Source organism: Gastrolobium bilobum, unplaced genomic scaffold, assembly GCF_033153095.1.
Source record: "Gastrolobium bilobum isolate Gb01-03AN ecotype WA unplaced genomic scaffold, APGP_CSIRO_Gbil_v1 utg2833, whole genome shotgun sequence".
NCBI lineage: Eukaryota > Viridiplantae > Streptophyta > Magnoliopsida > Fabales > Fabaceae > Gastrolobium > Gastrolobium bilobum.
Window position 1 is genome coordinate 528,159 of NW_026899149.1, and position 20,568 is coordinate 548,726.

Consider the following 20,568-nt stretch of genomic DNA (forward strand, 5'->3'; position numbering starts at 1 on the left):
AGGGTCACGAGTTCAATCCTCACTGTCCTCCACTTTCTAGTAGAATTAATTAAAAAACACAAAAAGGTAAACAAAAATTGGGCCTGTGCAATATCCACGCTTCAAGTCCAAGGGCTTTTTATATATATATATATATATATATATATATATATATATATATATATATATATAAACCAACTAGTGTTACTATCAATCAATTTCACCGTTATATCGTTATGTTGATCAAATAGTTATATTTATTTCCATCTTTGTATGGTTATGATTTTCCATATTTAATGCTTTCATATTTAATGTGAAAGCATAAATATGAGAAATCATAACCATACAAAGGTAAAAATAAATATATATTGTTATAAAAAATAAAAAATAAATAATATATATATATATATATATATATATATATATATATATATATATATATTCCTGAATTTTCCTGGCATTACCACTAATCACAGTGTTATTTTTTTCAAAATACAATTATACTTACGTTTTTTCTTTGTTATTTCTAAAAGAATTCTATAGAATTTATACATAAAACAAAGAAGATATATGTATATAAAAACATTACATAAAATAAGAAATATAACTATAATTTGTTAAAATAATGTTAGTGTAAGAAGTAACAAGATACAGGGGATTAGGGAAATAATAAAATTTTCATATAATCTCGCGATACTGAGATATCAAATTTTTGTATTTTTTGTATATATGTAATATATTAAATAATTGAGAATATCTATAGAAATATAGAGATCCTTCCCAAAAATAATAACGCGGAGGATCGAACGCATTGACGTGCGCCAACTATAGAGAGATAACATTTTAACTGTGTGAAATTTAAGAATTTCAAGATGAGAGGATGCTTCTGAACACCATTTGCATCTTTGATTATTGACGTTCCATCATTTCCTCAGCTTCTTTTGTGATCTCGCATCGCATCAATGGCAAAACACTCAAGCTTGGCTGGTCGTAGTCCAGTTCGAGTCGTCGTCGTCGGTGACCGAGGCACCGGAAAATCAAGCCTTATAAATGCTATGGCATCGGAGTCATTCCCCGATGCCGTTCCGCCGGTGCTTCCGCCCACTTTCTTGCCGGCGGACTTGTACCCCGACAACGTTCCTCTTAGCGTCATTGACACATCATCCAGGTCCTCCACACACCGAACTTTGCATAATTAATTGCATAAATTATTTTTATTGAAAATAATTGGAAGAAATCCTATTTTACTTTTATGAAACAATTGATCAATTAATGATAAACCCTGCACTTAACTGAATCGAATGTGATTTAATAATTCTTTTTACCCAAAGTGCGATATGCATTCTCTTGACTGAACTTTTTTTATGTCTTATGTCTATGTTACGGATATTTTTATATTCATGTGATGATTGTTGATGGCCAGATTTAAAATATCTTATTAGATTATATTCATAGAGTAGTGTCCCTGAAATTTGTTACTCACACGTCACAGTTTCAAAGCCACTATTATGCTTGGAATGAACCAATGTTGTTTTTTTGTCTAGCTTGGAAAAACAAAGCAAGCGCAATGAAGAATTGAAAGGAGCGGATGTCGTGGTTTTAACTTATGCTTGCAATGAGCCAACGAGCTTTTCGCGATTGAGTTCTTACTGGTTCCCGGAACTGCAGAAGTTGGAGGTTGATGGTTTTGTGTATTTTGCTTGGCGTTTATTTGATTAGGAACAAAGTATGAATGGCAAACAAATAGTATTCTTATTTATTTATTCATTTATTCATTTATTTTGTGATACAGGTGAAAGCACCTATAATTGTGGTTGGTTGCAAGCTAGATTTACGAGATGAAAGTCAGGAAGTGAGCATAGAGCGTATCATGACACAGCTCCTACAACAGTTCAAGGAAATTGTCTCCTGCATTGAATGCTCTGCTGCTACACTATACCAGGTATATTGTTGAGATATATAGTCCCACATTGGTTGTATGAGCAACTAATGTGGAGTTTATAAGGCCTTGGGCACTCTCTCCCTTTGCCTTTGAGTTAGCTTTTGGGGTAGTGTATCCCAAGGTTCTTTACATGTTATCAGAGCTCGAGTGACTATAAGGTCACAAGTTCGATCCTCGTCGTCCCCCACTTTAAAGTGGAATTAAAATAAAAAGCACAAAAAGGTAAACCAAAAATTGGGCCTGTGCAATTTCCACCCTTCTAGCCTAAGGGCTTTTGCGTGAGGGGGCATGTTGAGATATATAATCCCACATTGGTTGTATGAGCAACTAATGTGGAGTTTATAAGGCCTTGGACACTCTCAGCCTTTGAGCTAGCTTTTGGGGTAGTGTATCTCATATTGGAAAACAAGATGGAAAATATATAAGCCTATCCTCTTTATCTTGTTTAAATATCAGCCAACCCAATACATTATTTCAATGGTATTCATTACAACAATATCTGACAAGTAAATTAAGTTTCTAACATGTTTCCCTATGCCAAAATACAAACCTATGGTCTATCGAAGGCCAAAATGATCCTTAATCAGGAAATACAAGGAGTACAATAGATAAAAAAAAAGCTAAATTTTTTATTATTTCTCCTTCACAAGTAAGTATAGAGTAAAGTAAGATAGTCATGCATCTCTGCAATACTGCAATTGTTTTGCTTTACATATATAAGGACATCATGTTGATTATATTATTATTAATTTGAGTTATATTTGATTTTGAATTTGCAAAATGTAAGTGCCTGAAATTTAATATTACTTCTACAATTTTAGGTTCCTGAAGTTTTTTATTTTGCTCAAAAAGCGGTACTGCATCCAGTAGATCCCTTATTTGATCATGAAAGTCAAGCTTTGACAGATCGATGTGTTAGGGCATTGAGAAGAATATTTGTTCTTTTTGATCGTGACATGGATGATGCCCTCAATGATGCTGAACTAAATGAGTTTCAGGTTTTTGATAGATTTGATTTTTTTTTTTCCATTTCCTTTTTTATTTCATATGCTTTGAATATTTGGTGCTTTCATGTATAGCCCCTTTATTCAAAACTTGCAAATACGTCAACAGGTTAGATGTTTCAATGCACCATTGCAGTCATCTGAAATAGCAGGGGTCAAAACTGTTGTACAGCAGAAAGTACCTGAAGGAGTCAACTCACTTGGTCTTACTTTTCCAGGGTTTATTTATATCCATAATATGTTCCTAAGGAAAGGGCGTCCAGAGACATTATGGGCTGTTCTAAGAAACTTTGGATATGATAATGATTTAAAACTCCAGGATGATTTTCTTCCAGTTCCATCAAAGAATTCTTCTGATCAGGTCATATTCTTTGTTCTTTTGTTGTGGAATTTCAGCTTTTGTCTTGCTGTTTGGTTTAAATGGAAGAGATTACAGTAGTGATACAGCCATTTAACTGTACAATGTTCAATCTTATTATTAACAATAACAGAAAATGTATGTGATTGTTAAATTAGGAAGACTAAAATGTTACCTAAGCTTATACTTGTAAATTATATTATTAGCTACTGACTAGTAGGTTTTAAGATTGATGATTTCCTAAAACCAAGTGTATCTGGGGTTTGGTGATTTGGAGGTTTTGCAAATATTAGCTGTGAACTGCCTGGGTCTCTTGGATTAGTGATTTGGAGAAATCAAGTATAGATTTTATACTCACTTCAGAAAGAATACTCTTATCTGTTGCACAGTTATTTGTCGAGATCTTTCCTTATCTGTTGGCATTCCTTTGGTAAAAATATGAAAGTCTGGATTGCAATTAGTTTATTGTTGTAGTTGATATATTATAATTTTATTCCTTGTTGCTCCTTATTGACATGGAAAGAGCAATGCAAATATTTGGTGTTATTGGTTTTCTGATGCATGCTTCTTGAGTCAAATGATGGCTTTCAAAAAGCACAAGACATAGTATGCGCTTTATACCAAATACTACTTTTTCCATCATTTCAGGTCATCAAGTCATTACAAATAGTTGTAAAGTTATTTTACACTTCCTGTTTAACTTTCAAATGATATGAAGTATTTACTTTCATTGGCATAATCTTACAGAGTGTGGAGCTGACTGGTGAAGCTGTAGAGTTTCTAAATGGTATCTTCCGACTGTTAGACATGGATAAAGTATGTGGTAATGTTTTTTATTTTGACTTCCTTGACCACTACTATGTGCTTTAACTCCCTCTCTCTGAGCATTCTTTTTAGGTGATATTCTTTATCTAATATGCTTTTTTATGATTTGCTTCTTTGAACATTGATACTCTCTAGGATCGAGCCCTACGACCTGCTGAAATTGATAAGCTATTTTGTACTGCTCCAGAAAGGTAAACTTGCAACCTCCCCTCCTCTAAACTTTCTAAGTATAAAAAAAGTAAAAAGGTGAACTCGCCTTTTGACTATCCCTTTTATAACCAGTATCTTCACTAGTGTCATATTTAGTCTGCCCAAATAAATTACTTTTTCTTATTGTGGGTGAAGAACTCTAGAATTGATTGACTGCCTCTAACAGCTTTAGCTATTACTTCGGTTGTTGGAGGAGATCTTCAAAATAAGTTGTAGGTTCAATGCTGAGTAATCATTGCAAAGAGAAGAGGACACCCTGTATAAGATACTGCTTACGCTCAAGGAGTATTGGTAGACTTTTGTTTCCTGTAAAGCGTTCACGTTAAGTCAAAAATGACTTGCCTCTTGAACTCCTCAAGGATGCCCTTTATACATGTTGTTTGGAGGTTTTGGGCAATTCCTATGATGAAGTTTTGTAATTGTTGCCGTTTTGATACTTGCATCACGATTTCTACGAGGGAGACTAATAGGAATTTACTTTAGTGTACAAGGGGAAAAAGAAGGGGCCACATACAAACTATAAACTGCAATCTAGGATACTCTAAACTATTTTAAGATATAATTTCAATATTATACGATATCATCTAGGTATTCTAATAGGGTAAAAATGAATCAAGTTCTTTTGGGAATTCGATTGAGTTCTTAGGTGATCATAACTGTTCACACCACTATAGTTGGTATTGTGTTAGGTTTCTACAGAATTTTGAAGTAAAGAAGGGAAAGAAAGCATAATTGCACACGAGTAAGAAGATGCTAGGATACCACCCATTACTAGGGTGTATCATAGGTGCAACTGCAGGGGATTAACACCTTCATAACTAACTCACACATTCCAGGGGGCATGAAAGGGAGAGTGGATTTTGGTTACCTAGGGGAGGGGACTATAAGAAGGATGGGGAGGAATAGTTTAGCATCTTGGGAATTAACTTGGAATTGGGCTGGGAGAGTACTGAGTCTCTCAAATACTCAGATATCTGTCATTGTTCTTCTTCTTTTAATTTTCCATTGTAATACATTCTCATTTTTCTTTTGTAATAGCATGTACAAGTCTTGTTCTGTAAGAATTTCAGTTTATCAAATACAATTTCGTTTCATTTTTATTTTCTTTCTGTGTTTCTTTATTATTTCTGAGTATCAATCCTATCAGAAGATTATATTAAATACTGGAAGTGTTTTACAAACAGAAGAATTACTACACCAATTTGACAACTATAATGCTGCTACATAGAATTAAAGAGAATCAATTATAGTTGAAACTGAAGAAGAGAAATAACAATGAAGAAGTGATAGTCCAGTAGCTTTAGAGAGGCTACGGTCTCTCCCAAGTCCCAATTCCATTCCCAACTAATTTTCTGCATTCTCCATTCCTTTCATCTATATTTATCATCATTCTTCAACAGCTTCAGTAATCCCACGCCTTCCTAACCAATTCCCCTCCATACTCACTTCTCGAATATTCTCTCCTAACTGTTTTGCTGAGTCAGCATCAAGAGGTGTGGATCTCCTATAATGCTCCCACTTTACATCTTTAAAATTGGTATCGTATCATAATGAGAACAGAACTATGACTGGAGCTTATTTTTTGGTAAGTTATGGGCTTTAGATTCTTTTTTTGGTCCAGTTATGTAAGGAATTTTGTGCTTTTATTCATTTCTTTTAATGTATCCCTTTGGCCATGTTTAGTTTTTTAAAAACAAAAAAATTGATTGTGCTAGGTTGTAGCAGTTAATACTAGTGTTGTTATTGTCAGAAATGGTCTGATAATTTCTTACAAAAGCATGTTCTCTTAAATAGAATACAAAGTAATCTAAATAAGAAAAATCCTATGGTACTGCTCATGCCTGTACCTACTGTCAATTCTTATAAATACAGGTCAATGATTCTTACACCAAAAATACAAAATAAGTACAGCTAATATGTCTCCTAGTTATGGGATGTAATCCAATCTATGAAGTAAGTGTTCTGTACAGTGCGATTCTGACACTCCTCAAGTTGGTGAGTGGGTATTATCCATTCCCCGCTTGCTAACAATAGATTGAAATATATCACTGTTTAATCCCTTTGTCAGCACATATGCAAGTTGATTCCTGGTAGATACAATTCGTGTACAAATTGTCCCATTATCCAACTTTTCCTAGATGAAGTGTCTGTCACTGTTTACTTTAACATGCTTGGTCTTGTCATGTTGCACTTGATTATGTACAATGTTTATTGCTGACTTGTTGTCACGTTGCAGTCTCATAGGTGTGTTCTACTCAATCTTTAGGTCTTCTAGAATTAATTTTAACAGAGTCCACAGATCCCTAAGGCCATAGCTTGGAATTTTGTTTCTACACTTGACCTTTCAACAAATTTTTTGTTTTTTACTCCTCTAAGTTACCAAGTTTCCTTCAAGAGAAGTCCAGTATCGGGAGGTTGATCTTTTTTCATCTATAGTAGTCAGCATTTGTATACGCTTTTGAAGTCATTTCCTTCCCTCTTTTAAACAGAATTTCTTTTCCAGGATAAGTATTTTTTATAAGTATTACATCTTTAATGGATTTTTTTTTTCACTTTTTCTTAAGAAAGTCAATGTTTCTGTAGCATTAAAACAATTTTTTATTCTATCTCAATAATAAGCATGAAGCATCTAATTATTCTATTGCATTATGAGAGCTCAGAAAACAATTTTTTTTCATAACCTTAAATACATAAAGTTACCTTTGGGAACATTGATATTTTTTAATTTTTCAGGTGATACCTATTTTATAGTTATATTGATTTTAATTTTATCTATTGGATAGATATAATTACCTATCTTTTTTCATGCCTATCTATTCTTATCCATTACTGTTAGATCACAATCTCAAGAGGAGAAAGGGTGAAGGTTAGTTGAAATAATGATCTAACATTGTTGGAGAGGAGTAGGTAGAATAGGCATAGAAAAAAGTAGGCAGAATATCCTATCCTTTTATCTGTTGTTCAAATGCAATATGTTCTTTGCAAATTATTCACTTGTTTCCTTCTTTTTCATTTGTGATAAATATCTTGAAATGATTTATATTGGTCTATTTGTTTTTCCACTTGATGTCATCCGTCTTATGTTTGGTACTTGGTTTTGAATTGCAGTCCATGGAATGATGTTCCATATATGGATGCTGCTGAGAGAACTGACATGGGTTACATATCTCTTAATGGATTTCTGTGCCAGGTGGGGATAACTTGTGCTGTCTTTTATTCTTCCCAATAAGTTAGTTATTGATATATCTCTTAAATTGTGTGATGCAGTGGGCCCTTATGACATTACTTGATCCATCATATAGCCTGGCTAATCTGATTTACATTGGATATAGTGGTAATCCTGCTGCAGCACTCCGTGTTACTCGCAGAAGATCAGTAGATCGTAAGAAGCAAGCAACAGAAAGGAATGTATTCCAATGCTACGTTTTTGGTTCTAAAAATTCCGGGAAATCTGCTCTGCTAGATTCGTTATTGGGAAGGTGTGCTTCTGAACCAATCACCACATTTTGTCTTTAAATATATTTTGATCTATCAGCAAGTGAAATTTCATTCACTCCTACTGTTTGAGTCCGTTTTCCTTTAATTTCATTTTCATAGGCCTTTCTCAAATAGTTATACTCCGACAACGGTTGAGAAGTTTGCTGCAAATGCCATTGAATTAATGGGGGTGAGTACCATGATTGGAAAACATTATTGTTATCTGAATGATTTTGAAAAATGATATTGTCTTTCTCTCATGCTTTGCCTCAATGTAATATACCCTGTTACTAGTAAATATGTCTTATAGATATTGTAGAGGAAGTTAAGAATATACAGTCTATATATAATCATGATCCTGATGTTTACCATTATATAGGGAACTAGGAAAACTCTTGTATTGCGGGAGATACCAGAGGGTGAAGTATCGAAAGTTTTGTCAAATCAGGATTATTTGGCAGATTGTGATGTAGCTGTTTTTGTGTACGACAGGTATGGTGCAAAATGATTTTATGTGGTACTGCTTTGCTACATTTAAGCTGTGGGAGTGGTGTCTTGCATTCTTGCTTTAACCAGCTTATTTATGGGTAGAGTAAAAATAAAGTCGAAGTGCTGTTTGTATCCCATGTAACTAGTTGCCTAAATAAATTATTAGAGATGTAATATACAATCATTCATTTGTCTTTAACCCCAAGGGGTGGCACAACTGGTAAGTGAGTTGTGCCCAAGGAGCGGATTGTTGGGGCTGAAAGGTCCTTAATTCGAATTCTAAGCCAAGCAATTTGGGTGAAGTGGTAAAAAATTTCACCCTCTACGCCACAAAAGGGATTAGTCTCATTCAAATGGGGGAGGGGGGACGCCCCCGGAAACCAAGAGAAAAAATGACCATTTATTTGTCTTTACCTAATAATTTAAACTTTTGGGATAGTTAAATGTAAAAGAATACGTTGTGTATTGATCTATGTCAGGGAATTACAATATATAGAGACCCTAATGGGCTTAAGTGTAAGGCCCAAACCTAATCCTAATACAGTCAAACCTAATCCTAATACAGTCAGAATACAGTCAGAATATTTACGGATAAGACAGAATCCAATCATATCTAATCATATCATATCTAATATTCTAACACTCCCCCTCAAGCTGGTGCGTATATATTATGAGCACCAAGCTTGTTACAAATGTATTCAACCCGAGGACCTCTAAGAGCTTTAGTGAAAACATCTGCTAGTTGATTAGACGAGTTGACAAACGCTGTCTTGATTTCTCCTGACTGAATCTTTTCCCGAATGAAGTGACAATCAATCTCTATATGTTTGGTCCTCTCATGAAAAACAGGATTAGAGGATATATGTAGCGCAGCTTGATTATCACAGATGAGTGTCATGGGTTGTTTCTGTTCACAAAGATGAAGCTCCTGAATCAACTGCTTTAACCAGATCAACTCACAGGTAGTATTTGCCATTGCACGATACTCAGCTTCTGCACTAGATCGGGAAACAACAGGTTGTTTCTTGCTTTTCCATGAGATTAAGTTTCCTCCGAAGAAGACACAATAACCAGAAGTAGAGCGTCTGTCCGAGGGTGATCCTGCCCAATCGGCATCTGAGTAACCACAAATTTCTGTTTTTCCCTGATCCGAATACAACAAACCTTTTCCTGGTGCTCCTTTGATGTATCGGAGGATCCTCACAGCAGCATCCCAATGTGAATCACAAGGGGAATCAAGGAACTGACTAGCCGTACTGACAGCGAAAGAAATATCTGGCCTAGTCACAGTAAGATAATTGAGCTTCCTAATCAGCCTTCGATAACGTCCAGGATCAGATAACGGCTCCCCTTGTCTGGGCAATAACTTAACATTAGGATCCACGGGTGTATCAACTGGTTTACACCCCAACATACCAGTCTCTTCTAGGATATCCAAGGCATACTTCCTTTGACAGATAGAAATGTCCTGTCTAGATTGCGCCACCTCAATTCCCAAGAAGTAACGCAGCTTCCCAAGGTCCTTTGTTTGAAATGCACTGAATAAATGTTGTTTTAATTGACAGATTCCGTCTTGATCACTTCCGGTGATGATGATGTCATCAACATAGACTAACAAATAGATGCACTTGTTAGGAGATGTAATTCTATAGAATACAGAATGGTCAACTTTACTGCTAATTAGGCCAAACGCCTGTACAGCAGAACTAAAGCGACTGAACCATGCTCGAGGAGACTGCTTGAGACCATATAAGGATTTTCGAAGACGACATACCTTCCCAGACTCCCCCTGAGCAACAAAACCAGGTGGTTGCTCCATGTAAACTTCTTCTTGTAAATCACCATGAAGAAATGCATTTTTGATGTCAAGTTGAAGGAGTGGCCAGTGACGAACAACAGCAAGGGCAAGAAATAGGCGGACGGACGCCATCTTAGCGACTGGAGAGAATGTATCGCTATAATCAAGACCAAATATTTGAGTAAAACCCTTGGCAACTAGGCGTGCCTTGAGACGATCAACATGGCCATCAGGTCCAACTTTCACAGTAAACATCCAACGACAACCAACTATAGACTTCTCTGGAGGAGCAGAAACAAGGTCCCAAGTGCCATTGGTATGAAGTGCGGTCATCTCATCAAGCATCGCTTGGCGCCATCCTAGATGGCAAAGTGCTTCACCTGTGGTCTTAGGAATAGAAACAGAAGAAAGACTAGAAACAAAGGTGAAATGAGGAGGAGAAAGACGATCATAGCTCAAGAAGGTATAAAGAGGATAAGGGTTACGAGTAGTACGTGTACCTTTTCTTTGAGCAATGGGAAGAGCCTCTGGTGAAGGATCCGGAGGGGAAGAATCAACTGCAAGGGGCAATGAGTCAGCAGGGGTCGAGTCGACTGGAGGTACTGTGTTACGACGCTGATAAGTGAGAAGTGGACGGTTCTCAGGTACTGGAGCAATAGGTGATTGCTTATCTGGAGTAGAAGCACCTGCATCTGGCAAAGACAAGTCAAGAAAAGGAACAGGAAGAACATGATCAACCTGTGACAATGGAGATGGGATAGAATTAAAGGGTTGTTGATCAAGAAAGGTGACATCAGCGGAAACTAAGTAACGCTTGAGATCAGGAGAGTAACAACGATAACCCTTTTGAAGACGAGAATAACCCAGAAAAATGCATTTAAAGGCTTTGGATGTTAACTTATCCTTACCAGGAGTGAGATCATGAACAAAACAGGTACAACCAAAAACATGTGGGGATAGAGGAAAGAGAGGAACATCCGGAAACAATAAGTTATGAGGAATATCATTATTAAGCACAGATGAATGCATGCGGTTGATGAGAAAGCAAGAAGCAAGGACTGCATCAGCCCAGAAGTGAAGAGGAACATGCATGTGAATAAGAAGAGTCCTGGCAATCTCAATGAGATGTCTATTCTTACGTTCAGCTACTCCGTTTTGTTGTGGAGTGTGAGGACAAGTGGTTTGGTGTAAAGTACCCTGTGTGGCTAAGAAATGAGAAAAGTCAACAGAAACATATTCCTTAGCATTATCACTACGTAAAATACGAATAGAAGCACCAAATTGAGTATGAATTTCAACAGAAAACCTTTGATAAATAGAAAACAACTCAGAACGGTTTTTCATTAAATAAATCCAAGTACAACGGGAGAAATCATCAATAAAGGTAACAAAATACCGAAACCCTAAAACAGACACACTTCGACTAGGACCCCAAACATCTGAATGAATAATTGAAAAAGGAGCATCTGCTCGCTTATTGACACGATTAGCAAAGGAGGAGCGGATGTGCTTTCCTTGCTGACATGACTGACAATCTAAAGTTTGAAGACCGGATAAAAGAGGAACCATCTTCTGCAATTTCGCAAGACTAGGATGCCCAAGACGACTGTGGATGAGTTGTGGAGATTCTGTGAGAGAACAAGCAACTGAAGGACTCGGCACATCAAGGTAGAACAGACCCCGTGACTCACGGCCCACTCCAATCATTTTCCCCGTACCCGGGTCCTGCACAGAAACAGATTGGTTTGAGAATGTGACAATACAATTAAGAGAATTGATCAATTTACTAACAGATATTAAGTTATAAGGGATGTGAGGAATGTAATAGACAGATGTCAAGGTCAATGAGGAGGTTGGACAGATTTGTCCAATCCCATGAACGGGGGCCTTAGTTCCATCAGCAAGAGTAAAAGAGGGTAAATTTTCAGAATATGTAAGGGAAGAAAAGAGTTCCTTATTACCACAGAGGTGATCAGTAGCACCTGAGTCAAATATCCAAGGACCAAGTGATGCAGAATGAGAAACACAAGCAACAGGATTACCAGTTTCTGAAGCGGAGGCCTGAGATTGAGGAGAGGACTTCCTGAGAAGGGCCTGGAATGCTACATATTCTTCAGAGGAGAGAGAGACTGTACCATTTGAAGCAGTATCCGATTGAGCTATATTAGCAGCAAAAGAAGGTCGCATGTGAGGATACTTTGTGTAGCAGCGTTCCTCATAATGACCAAGTTGCTGACAGTAATGACAACGAGGTCGCTGACCACGTCCGACTGGACCTCCTGGGCCACGGCCTCCTGGGCCTCTACCACGACCACGTCCACCTCCAATATTCCCGCGAAAATCAGTACGGGAAACTAGAGCAGTAGAATCAACAGCAGAAGACGATTGAGGAGCAGATTTCTTATTCAAATTCAGAAGACGCTGATACGTCATGGATAGATCAGGCTCCCCACTAGTCAAGATAGTATCACAGACATTATCATATTCTTCGGGAAGGCCAGAAAGTGTGGCAACCATAAAGAGACTTTCCACTTGTTTCCGATATGCAGTAGCATCAGTAGGGTAAGGCAGCATATCCAAATATGCCTGCATCAAAGAGCGACTCTTGCCAATATATGTCTCCATCTGAATGTCGGATGATTTGCTCAATTCCATAAACTGGGAGATGATGAAATAGAGTTGCTGAACATCATTAGTGTAGAGGTTTTTTGCTTCCTCCCATACTTCAGTGCAAGTTTGAAAGGAATAAAAGATATCCAAGACGATCAGATCAATGGATTGCCAGAGGATACTCAGAAGCTGGTTGTCAATCTTTTCCCAATCAGACTTGTCCTCCTTAGGGACATCAGTAGACTTAGTCGTGAGATGGCTCCCATATCCTTGTCCAAAGAACCAAACTCGAACAGAGGTGGCCCAATTCTTGTAATTAACAGATCCCTTCAATTTTGAAGAGGTAATGGACCCAATATTGGTAGAGATGATATTGGGAGAATTTCTCACAGGAGGAGATGGAGACTTGACCTCCGAATGAATTGGAGGGTTTGCTTCCATAGTATTAAATCACAAAGATATAAACCGAATAAAGAGAAACGAACCTGATCACCAATCAAGAAGAGGTGCGCACAAAAAGTCAGACCCACAAAGAACCAACCACAGATCCAGAAAGAGGAGGAGAAGACGAGCTTCTCTGTCCAAGACCGGCCGGAAAAGCCGCCGGAATAGTGCTCACGCGCCGGTAGAAGGTGGCGCGTGAAGCCCACGCGCAGAGAAGACTGGAGGCGCGTGAGAGCGCGTGACAACTCCGATGGTGGCCGGACTTCCACAGATCAGGTGCCGGGAGGAGAGGGTGCTGTTCGCGTTCGTTCCAGTCTGAAAACTCGCCGGAAAAGTACTCCGGCAGCCTGAACAGTGGCTGACGGTGGCTCCGGTGACTGTTTAAGGATGTGGACACGTGCAGAAGATGCCTGGAGAGGACTTACAGTCCTTGATGTCTTGCCGGAAGGACGCACGGCAAAGAGAAGATGACTCCTAAGCAGTGGGCTTAGGTTTTAAAGCGAAGAACAAGATTTCTAAGCGGAAGCGAGGGTTCCCAGAACGAAATAGCTCTGGTACCAAGTTAAATGTAAAAGAATACGTTGTGTATTGATCTGTGTCAGGGAATTACAATATATAGAGACCCTAATGGGCTTAAGTGTAAGGCCCAAACCTAATCCTAATACAGTCAAACTTAATCCTAATACAGTCAGAATACAGTCAGAATATTTACGGATAAGACAGAATCCAATCATATCTAATCATATCATATCTAATATTCTAACAGGGATAATTGGTTCATATCATGTTATCATAGTTTCTATGACCAAATAGTTTAGAGTTCAATACTTGCCTTGCACTATGAGCTAGTTAGTTATCAATATGCATATTATTTGCTCAATTAGAAACTCTCAGGTACCCGAACACAAATTACAGTAAATGGAACTGAATCATGAGGAAATAGTATTCAACTCATTGACAATGGAATAAATACCAGAGGCATTTATATGGAATAATTACAGAATTTGTTGAAACAAGAAGTAAAAATAACATGCCATCGAGAGGCATGTCTGTCCTCTATCTACTCTCTCTCTTTCTTCATTCCTATCTACTAAACCCACTTCTTCCCCCTTTTATACTAGACTTGATAGATACACGAACACAAATCACAGTAAATGGGACTGAATTATGTGAAAACAGTATTCAACTCTCTGGGAATGGAATAACTCAGAGGCATGTACATGGAGACTTGAAAGAAAAAGGTATTTGAAATATTATTGAATTGTGTCAATAATCTGTACAAAGAGGTCTCTATTTATAGAGAATGAAAAACCCTAATACTTGAACTAATACTTGACCTAATGGGCTTGGCCCAATACAACAAATAGTAATAATTAAATAACCAATATTTACAACACTCCCCCTCAAGCTGAGGAATAGATATTTATCATTCCCAGCTTGCTAGTAAGTTCTTGAAATCTGTCTGAAGGAAGTCCTTTTGTTAATAGATCAGCTAATTGACGCCCAGTGGGAATGTATGGAGTGGTAATCAGTCCACTATCAAGTTTCTCTTTGATGAAATGACGGTCAACCTCAATATGTTTAGTCCGATCATGTTGAACTGGATTATGAGCTATACAAATAGCGGACTTATTATCACATAGCAGCTTCATAGGTCCCTCATATTTTATTTTGAGATCATCAAGTACAATTTTCAGCCACAATAACTCACAAATGCCTTGAGCCATAGCTCGAAATTCAGCTTCTGCACTTGATCTGGCGACCACATCTTGTTTCTTACTTCTCCATGTCACAAGTTACCGCAAAGAAACATGCAGTAACCAGTGGTAGAACGACGGTCAGTCACGGATCCAGCATAATCAGCATCAGTGTAAACTTCTAAAGAGAGATTGCCATCACGTCGGAATAACAAGCCTTTACCAGGAGTAGCTTTAAGATACTGAAGAATTCTCTCTATTGCCTGCATGTGTTTCTCCTTTGGATCGTGCATAAACTGACTGACAACACTAACAGCATAAGCTAGGTCTGGTCTAGTATGAGCCAGATATATCAATTTCCCAACTAGCCGTTGATATTGTCTTTTATCAACTGGAGGACTCTCCTCTTCATAGCCTATCTTGTTGTTCTGCTCAATAGGAGTATTAGAGGGTTTACACCCGAGCTTTCCTGCTTCTTTGAGAAGATCAAGAACATATTTCCTCTGGCTGATAAAAATTCCTTTCCTTGAATGAGCTACTTCTATCCCTAGGAAATATCTCAGTTTCCCAAGGTCTTTGACTTCAAACTCAGAGGCAAGCCGTGTTTGCAGAATCTGTTTCTCCACAAAATCATCACCTGTGATAATAATATCATCAACATATACAAGGAGCACAGTAAGCTTCCCATTACGGGAGTGCTTGAAGAAAAGAGTGTGATCTCTTTGACTCTGTCTGTATCCTAAGGTCATCATAACCTTAGTAAACCTTCCAAACCAGGCACGAGGTGACTGCTTCAATCCATATAAGGCCTTTTTCAATCTACAAACTTTATTTTCTCCCTTCACAGAATCAAAACCAGGCGGGATTTCCATGTAGACTTCTTCTTCTAACTCACCATTGAGGAAAGCATTTTTCACATCAAATTGATTTATATCCCAATTGTAATGGGCAGCAAGGGATAGCAAGACTCTCACCATATTCATCTTTGCAACTGGAGCAAATGTTTCTTCATAATCAATGCCATAGGTTTGAGTGTAACCTTTGGCAACTAACCGAGCCTTGTATCTCTCAAGAGTTCCATCAGAATTATATTTCAGGGCATAAACCCATCTGCACCCTACTGCTTTCTTTCCATTAGGTCTATCAATAACCTCCCATGTTTTATTTTTCTCCAACGCATTCATTTCCTCTTGCATGACTTGAGCCCAATTCCCATCTTTCAAGACTTCATGTACTGATTTTGGGATTGCAATAGAGTCTAGTGCTGAAACAAAGCTTTTGTGCTGCACAGAAAGATTAGCAGAGGAAACAAAATGGGAGATAGGGTATTGAGTACAAGAGGGACAGGAAGAACAAGATTTCTTGGGACAAGATCTTTTTCCTTTTCTAAGAGCAATGGGTAAATCATCAGAATCAGTAGTAATAGGTAAGTCATTAGAAGTATTAACATCATGATCAGAAATATGAGATTCAGGACTTACCAGTGGTTCAGACGATTGAGGTTGCTGCTGAGGCAATGTGGGTTGTTTCCTTCTTTGATATACCAACTCAGGTGTCATAATCTTCTGTATCTCTGGTGTACTTGATGTATCAGTCACAGGAGGATCACTCACAGGAGGATCAGACACAGGAGGAACAGGAACAAGAGGAGGATACACTGACACAGGTAAAGAAGTAGATACTGAAGATTCAAACTCAAAGAAGGGAGGTGATGAGTTTTCTGGTGAAGGATTCTCTCCCTGAAGATGAGGACCTTGGAAAAAGGACTCAGATTCTTGAAATGTAACATCCATAGAAACAAAAAATTTCCTACTACCAGGGTGATAACACTTGTAGCCCTTCTTATCAGGAACATAACCAAGAAAAGTTAGCTCAAGGGGTGGGAGTGCCCAAAGCCTTATAAACTTCACATTAGTTGCACATACAACCAATGTGGGACTATATATCTCAACACGCCCCCTCACACGAGAGCCCATTGGGCTTGAAGAGTGGACAGTGCAACAGACCCAGCCTACCTGTGCTAAGAAACGCCACAAGAGAAAGTGGGGGACGGCGAGGCTCTGATACCATGTAAAGAACCTTGGGATACACCACCCCAAAAGCTAGCTCAAGGGGTGGGAGTGCCCAAAGCCTTATAAACTTCACATTAGTTGCACATACAACCAATGTGGGACTATATATCTCAACATGGAGCAACTACAGAATTTGCTGAAACAGAAGTAAACATAACATGCTTTCGAGAGGCATGTCTCTTCTCTATCTACTATATTTCTTGATTCATTCTTATCTATTAAACCCCCTTCTTCGCCCCTTTATTCTCATTATCCTTAGAACTTGTTATAACCGTGTCTCGCTCCAAATAGGGGGGGTCACATGCCCCTGCTCATGTGGGCTTTTAAAATGGGTTTTTCTGAGAACAAGGAGGTAATATTGAAAAAATGAAACTAGCCTGTAGAACAATGCTGTAAGCCACACACAGAGACAGAGACAGAGAGAGAGAGATGCTGGGCAACGAAGGAGTCGATCAATAAACTGCAATCATGGAGAGTGGAAGTTAGAGATGCTGGGTTGGAGAGTTGAAGAGGGGAAGATGGAGAAAGAGAGGCCTGTGGGTGAGACAAAGAAGGGTGACATGGGCTTTTAAAATCTGAACTACTTATTTTATGCCATTATTAACTCCTCTCACTAGAAAGAGAGGCCTTAGGTGGAATATATCTCTCTTAATTGAACTAATCTAGATTAATTCTTAGTTGTTTATTAGTGGTTTATTTTTGGCATTTTGCTCCGTATCTTAGTTTTTGCTCTTTTCTCCTTGTTTTCCAGCTCAGATGCACATTCATGGAAGAAATCCAGAGATTTGCTTGAGAAGGTTGCGCGACAAGGAGATCTAACTGGTCATAGAGTTCCTTGTCTCCTTATTGCTGCTAAGGATGATTTAACTCCATATCCAAGGGCGGTACAAGATTCAGTTAAGGTATTCCATTTTCAGCTCAGTATTATCATATAATGGATATGTTAATGATTATGCATAATTTCATAGCTAAAGCTGTGAGTTCAGGATGTTATCTACTGAAAAGTAATCAAATTTCCTAGATCAATTTCATCATGTATTCATGTCAATACACATTATAGCATGTTCCAGTAAACACTTTGGCACGAGGGTAGGATCCATCTTCCTTTCCTTGTGAGAGTTAACTGCTCTCGTTATGATAAGAAAAACCAAAAGTCTCTGTGCCAAATGGGGCAACCATCATATTAGACTAGAGACTTCTCAATTAGCAATATATTAGTAGTCCCACTCATAACGGGTTATCCATTTCAAAGCCTATTAAAATATCCATCAGTTGGTCAAGTGCTATAATTAAAAAAATATAACAATTTTTCATAATTAATATTACTTAATAATCTAATAAACAATATTAAATAATTGATTAATGGTAGTCCGTAAGATAGACATTTGAAAACAACATTGTCATCTGTTTATTTTTTGTATAGGTTACTCAAGAATTGGGAATAGAGGCACCTATTCACGTAAGTATGAAATTAGGTGATTCCAGTAACGTGTACAACAAGATTGTTAGTGCTGCAGAACACCCTCATTTAAGCATTCCAGAAACTGAGATTGGGAGGAAAAGGAAGCAATACCATCGGCTTCTTCAGCACTCTCTTATTTTTGCCTCAGGTCATGCACCACAAATTTTGCAAAATTTCAATTTTTTTGTTATTCAAGTGTCGATTTTTAAACAGCTGTGTGTCTTGAATTTACAGTTGGGACTGCTATGGCAGTTGTTGCTTTGGCTGCATGTCGTGCATATGCAGCGAAGAAGAATTCTACTGCTTAGTCATCGTGCAACTTTATGCTAACAGTGCTGACTTAAAAATTTAACTGTTGAATTCTTGCTCAGTATTGTGCACCCCAACCTTACTGGGCAACCTAAAGTTAGAATATATTTTATGTATAGTAATCACTAATTTTTTTTTGGTTGCGATGATGGCTTGTTATATAGCTTCCCAAATATGATTGTGCTCCATTTTTTTATTTGTTTAATTTTCATCATGGATATTTTAAGGATAAATTACATTGATTTGATGAAATTACATGAAGTCTCCTTTAGACACGTTTGGAATTAAATATTTTTAGGAATTTATTTGATTTATAAAATAAGAATTGATTTAATATAGAAAAAATATTGCTTGAGTTGCGTACAAATGAAATTCATTCAAATTTGGTAAAATTTAATTTTAGGTTTAATTGCTTGAGTTAACATTTTTGTTTCTATTTATTAAGTCATTTAATCTGTTTTAGGTAAATGAAATAAAATAAATTCAATTTGTTTAATGTATTTTAAATATAAAACTTGATTTGTAAATTAATTTAAATTTCATTTTTAATGAGTTTTAAACATGAAAATTAATTTTAAAATTGAAGTAAATCAAATGATTCAATTTTTTATAATTTTAAACACGATCTTAATTTAGAAAATTACATATACTTCCTTTTATATGCTTTCTCACTTGTACAAAACTAATCAGCAATCGTATACACAAATACAATGGTTGTGTCTGTTGGTGAAATAAAGTTTCAAGGATTATATATGTAACACAACTGAGAAATGTAAAGAAATGACATTTATTCAAGTTAAATCTAATTGCTTGCACTGATGAACTGCATTTACGGGGCTAGTCCAAATTGTTTTTTTTCTTTCTTTTATTTTTTCTTTTTTAGTTTCTCAAAATTGAAGAAAAATGAGGTGTATTTGGGTTTGAAAGTAAGCCTATAAACTTCAAGTTATTAGATTTAGCACTTAATTTTTACTGTGCCAAATGTTAGAGATTTTTTTATATATATAATGGTGACACTGAAATTTAAATCTAATGACCGCATACAAATCATCTAAATCTCTTATCACTAGTCTAATCTTATTAGGCATACAGTTATTATTTAAAGTGTAATTCGTTAAAAGAGACTGAACACGCATAACGTCATTGTGTTTAACCACATAAGTTATTAAAAGTTGATTTTTCATGTTACGGATTTATATAAATATTCCTAGTATTTTTGGCTCGTTCAATTTAACTTGCATGCCGCTCCGATTATTAATATATATAATTTTTTAATATGTTAGTTGGTATTCAGATCGTTAATGCATGGCCCATTATTTTCTGTGTGTTGGGTTCGTGGCACACGACGGACCGACTCATTTAATGGGTGCACTATTTTTTATTTATAAGAGATGTTTAGATGCTCAGTCACCACTATTCATAGAGAGAAGAAGAGGATGATGTGAAAAAAAGAAAACATGCAAGAGAAAATGCAAGTTAGAGGCAAAGATTTTCTGAGGAAGATATCCAACGTTATTGCTGAAGAAGAAGAAAAACTTGTAGGGTAGAATTCTTATCTCTTTATAGAGAGAAACGCTTGTGTGAGGCACTTGTCTAATTCATCCTTTTAGAGGGTACAATTCTCTAATTATTGAACTAGAGTGAATCTTTATGTAATTTCATTATTTATTGTTGAAGTTTTTTGGATTTGATCTCGTATTTTTTACTCTTCACATCAAAAATGTTTTCCATTCTGTTTATTGCAAGCTGATCATGTGAAAGCCATACAATTTGATATAGAGGCCAAACTGTTAAATAACGGGCTCCGAGACAGAATAGTGTGAACCTAGTTATGTGTAATTTTAATCTCATAAACCATTTTGTTTTGATCAAACAAACATTTATCTTATTGA

At 36.9% G+C, this 20,568-nt stretch overlaps 1 protein-coding gene across 2 annotated transcripts; it reads left to right on the forward strand.

Annotated features, from left to right (window-relative positions):
* The first annotated feature begins 841 nt into the window (after positions 1-841).
* Positions 842-18,887, forward strand: LOC133287719 (mitochondrial Rho GTPase 2-like). Of its 2 annotated transcripts, XM_061485382.1 has the most exons (14): positions 842-1,147; positions 1,524-1,656; positions 1,772-1,921; positions 2,743-2,919; positions 3,035-3,286; positions 4,031-4,099; positions 4,244-4,299; positions 7,427-7,508; positions 7,586-7,797; positions 7,916-7,985; positions 8,175-8,287; positions 17,657-17,807; positions 18,329-18,515; positions 18,602-18,887. In XM_061485382.1, the coding sequence occupies exons 1-14, from the start codon at positions 942-944 to the stop codon at positions 18,673-18,675; spliced, it is 1,932 nt and encodes a 643-aa protein (XP_061341366.1). In that variant the 5' UTR covers positions 842-941; the 3' UTR covers positions 18,676-18,887. The 2 variants fall into 2 exon arrangements, 1 of the variants encoding a protein (XP_061341366.1); XR_009748278.1 differs by lacking the exon at positions 18,602-18,887 and having other exon boundaries at positions 17,662-17,807; positions 18,329-18,463.
* The last annotated feature ends 1,681 nt before the right edge of the window (positions 18,888-20,568 follow it).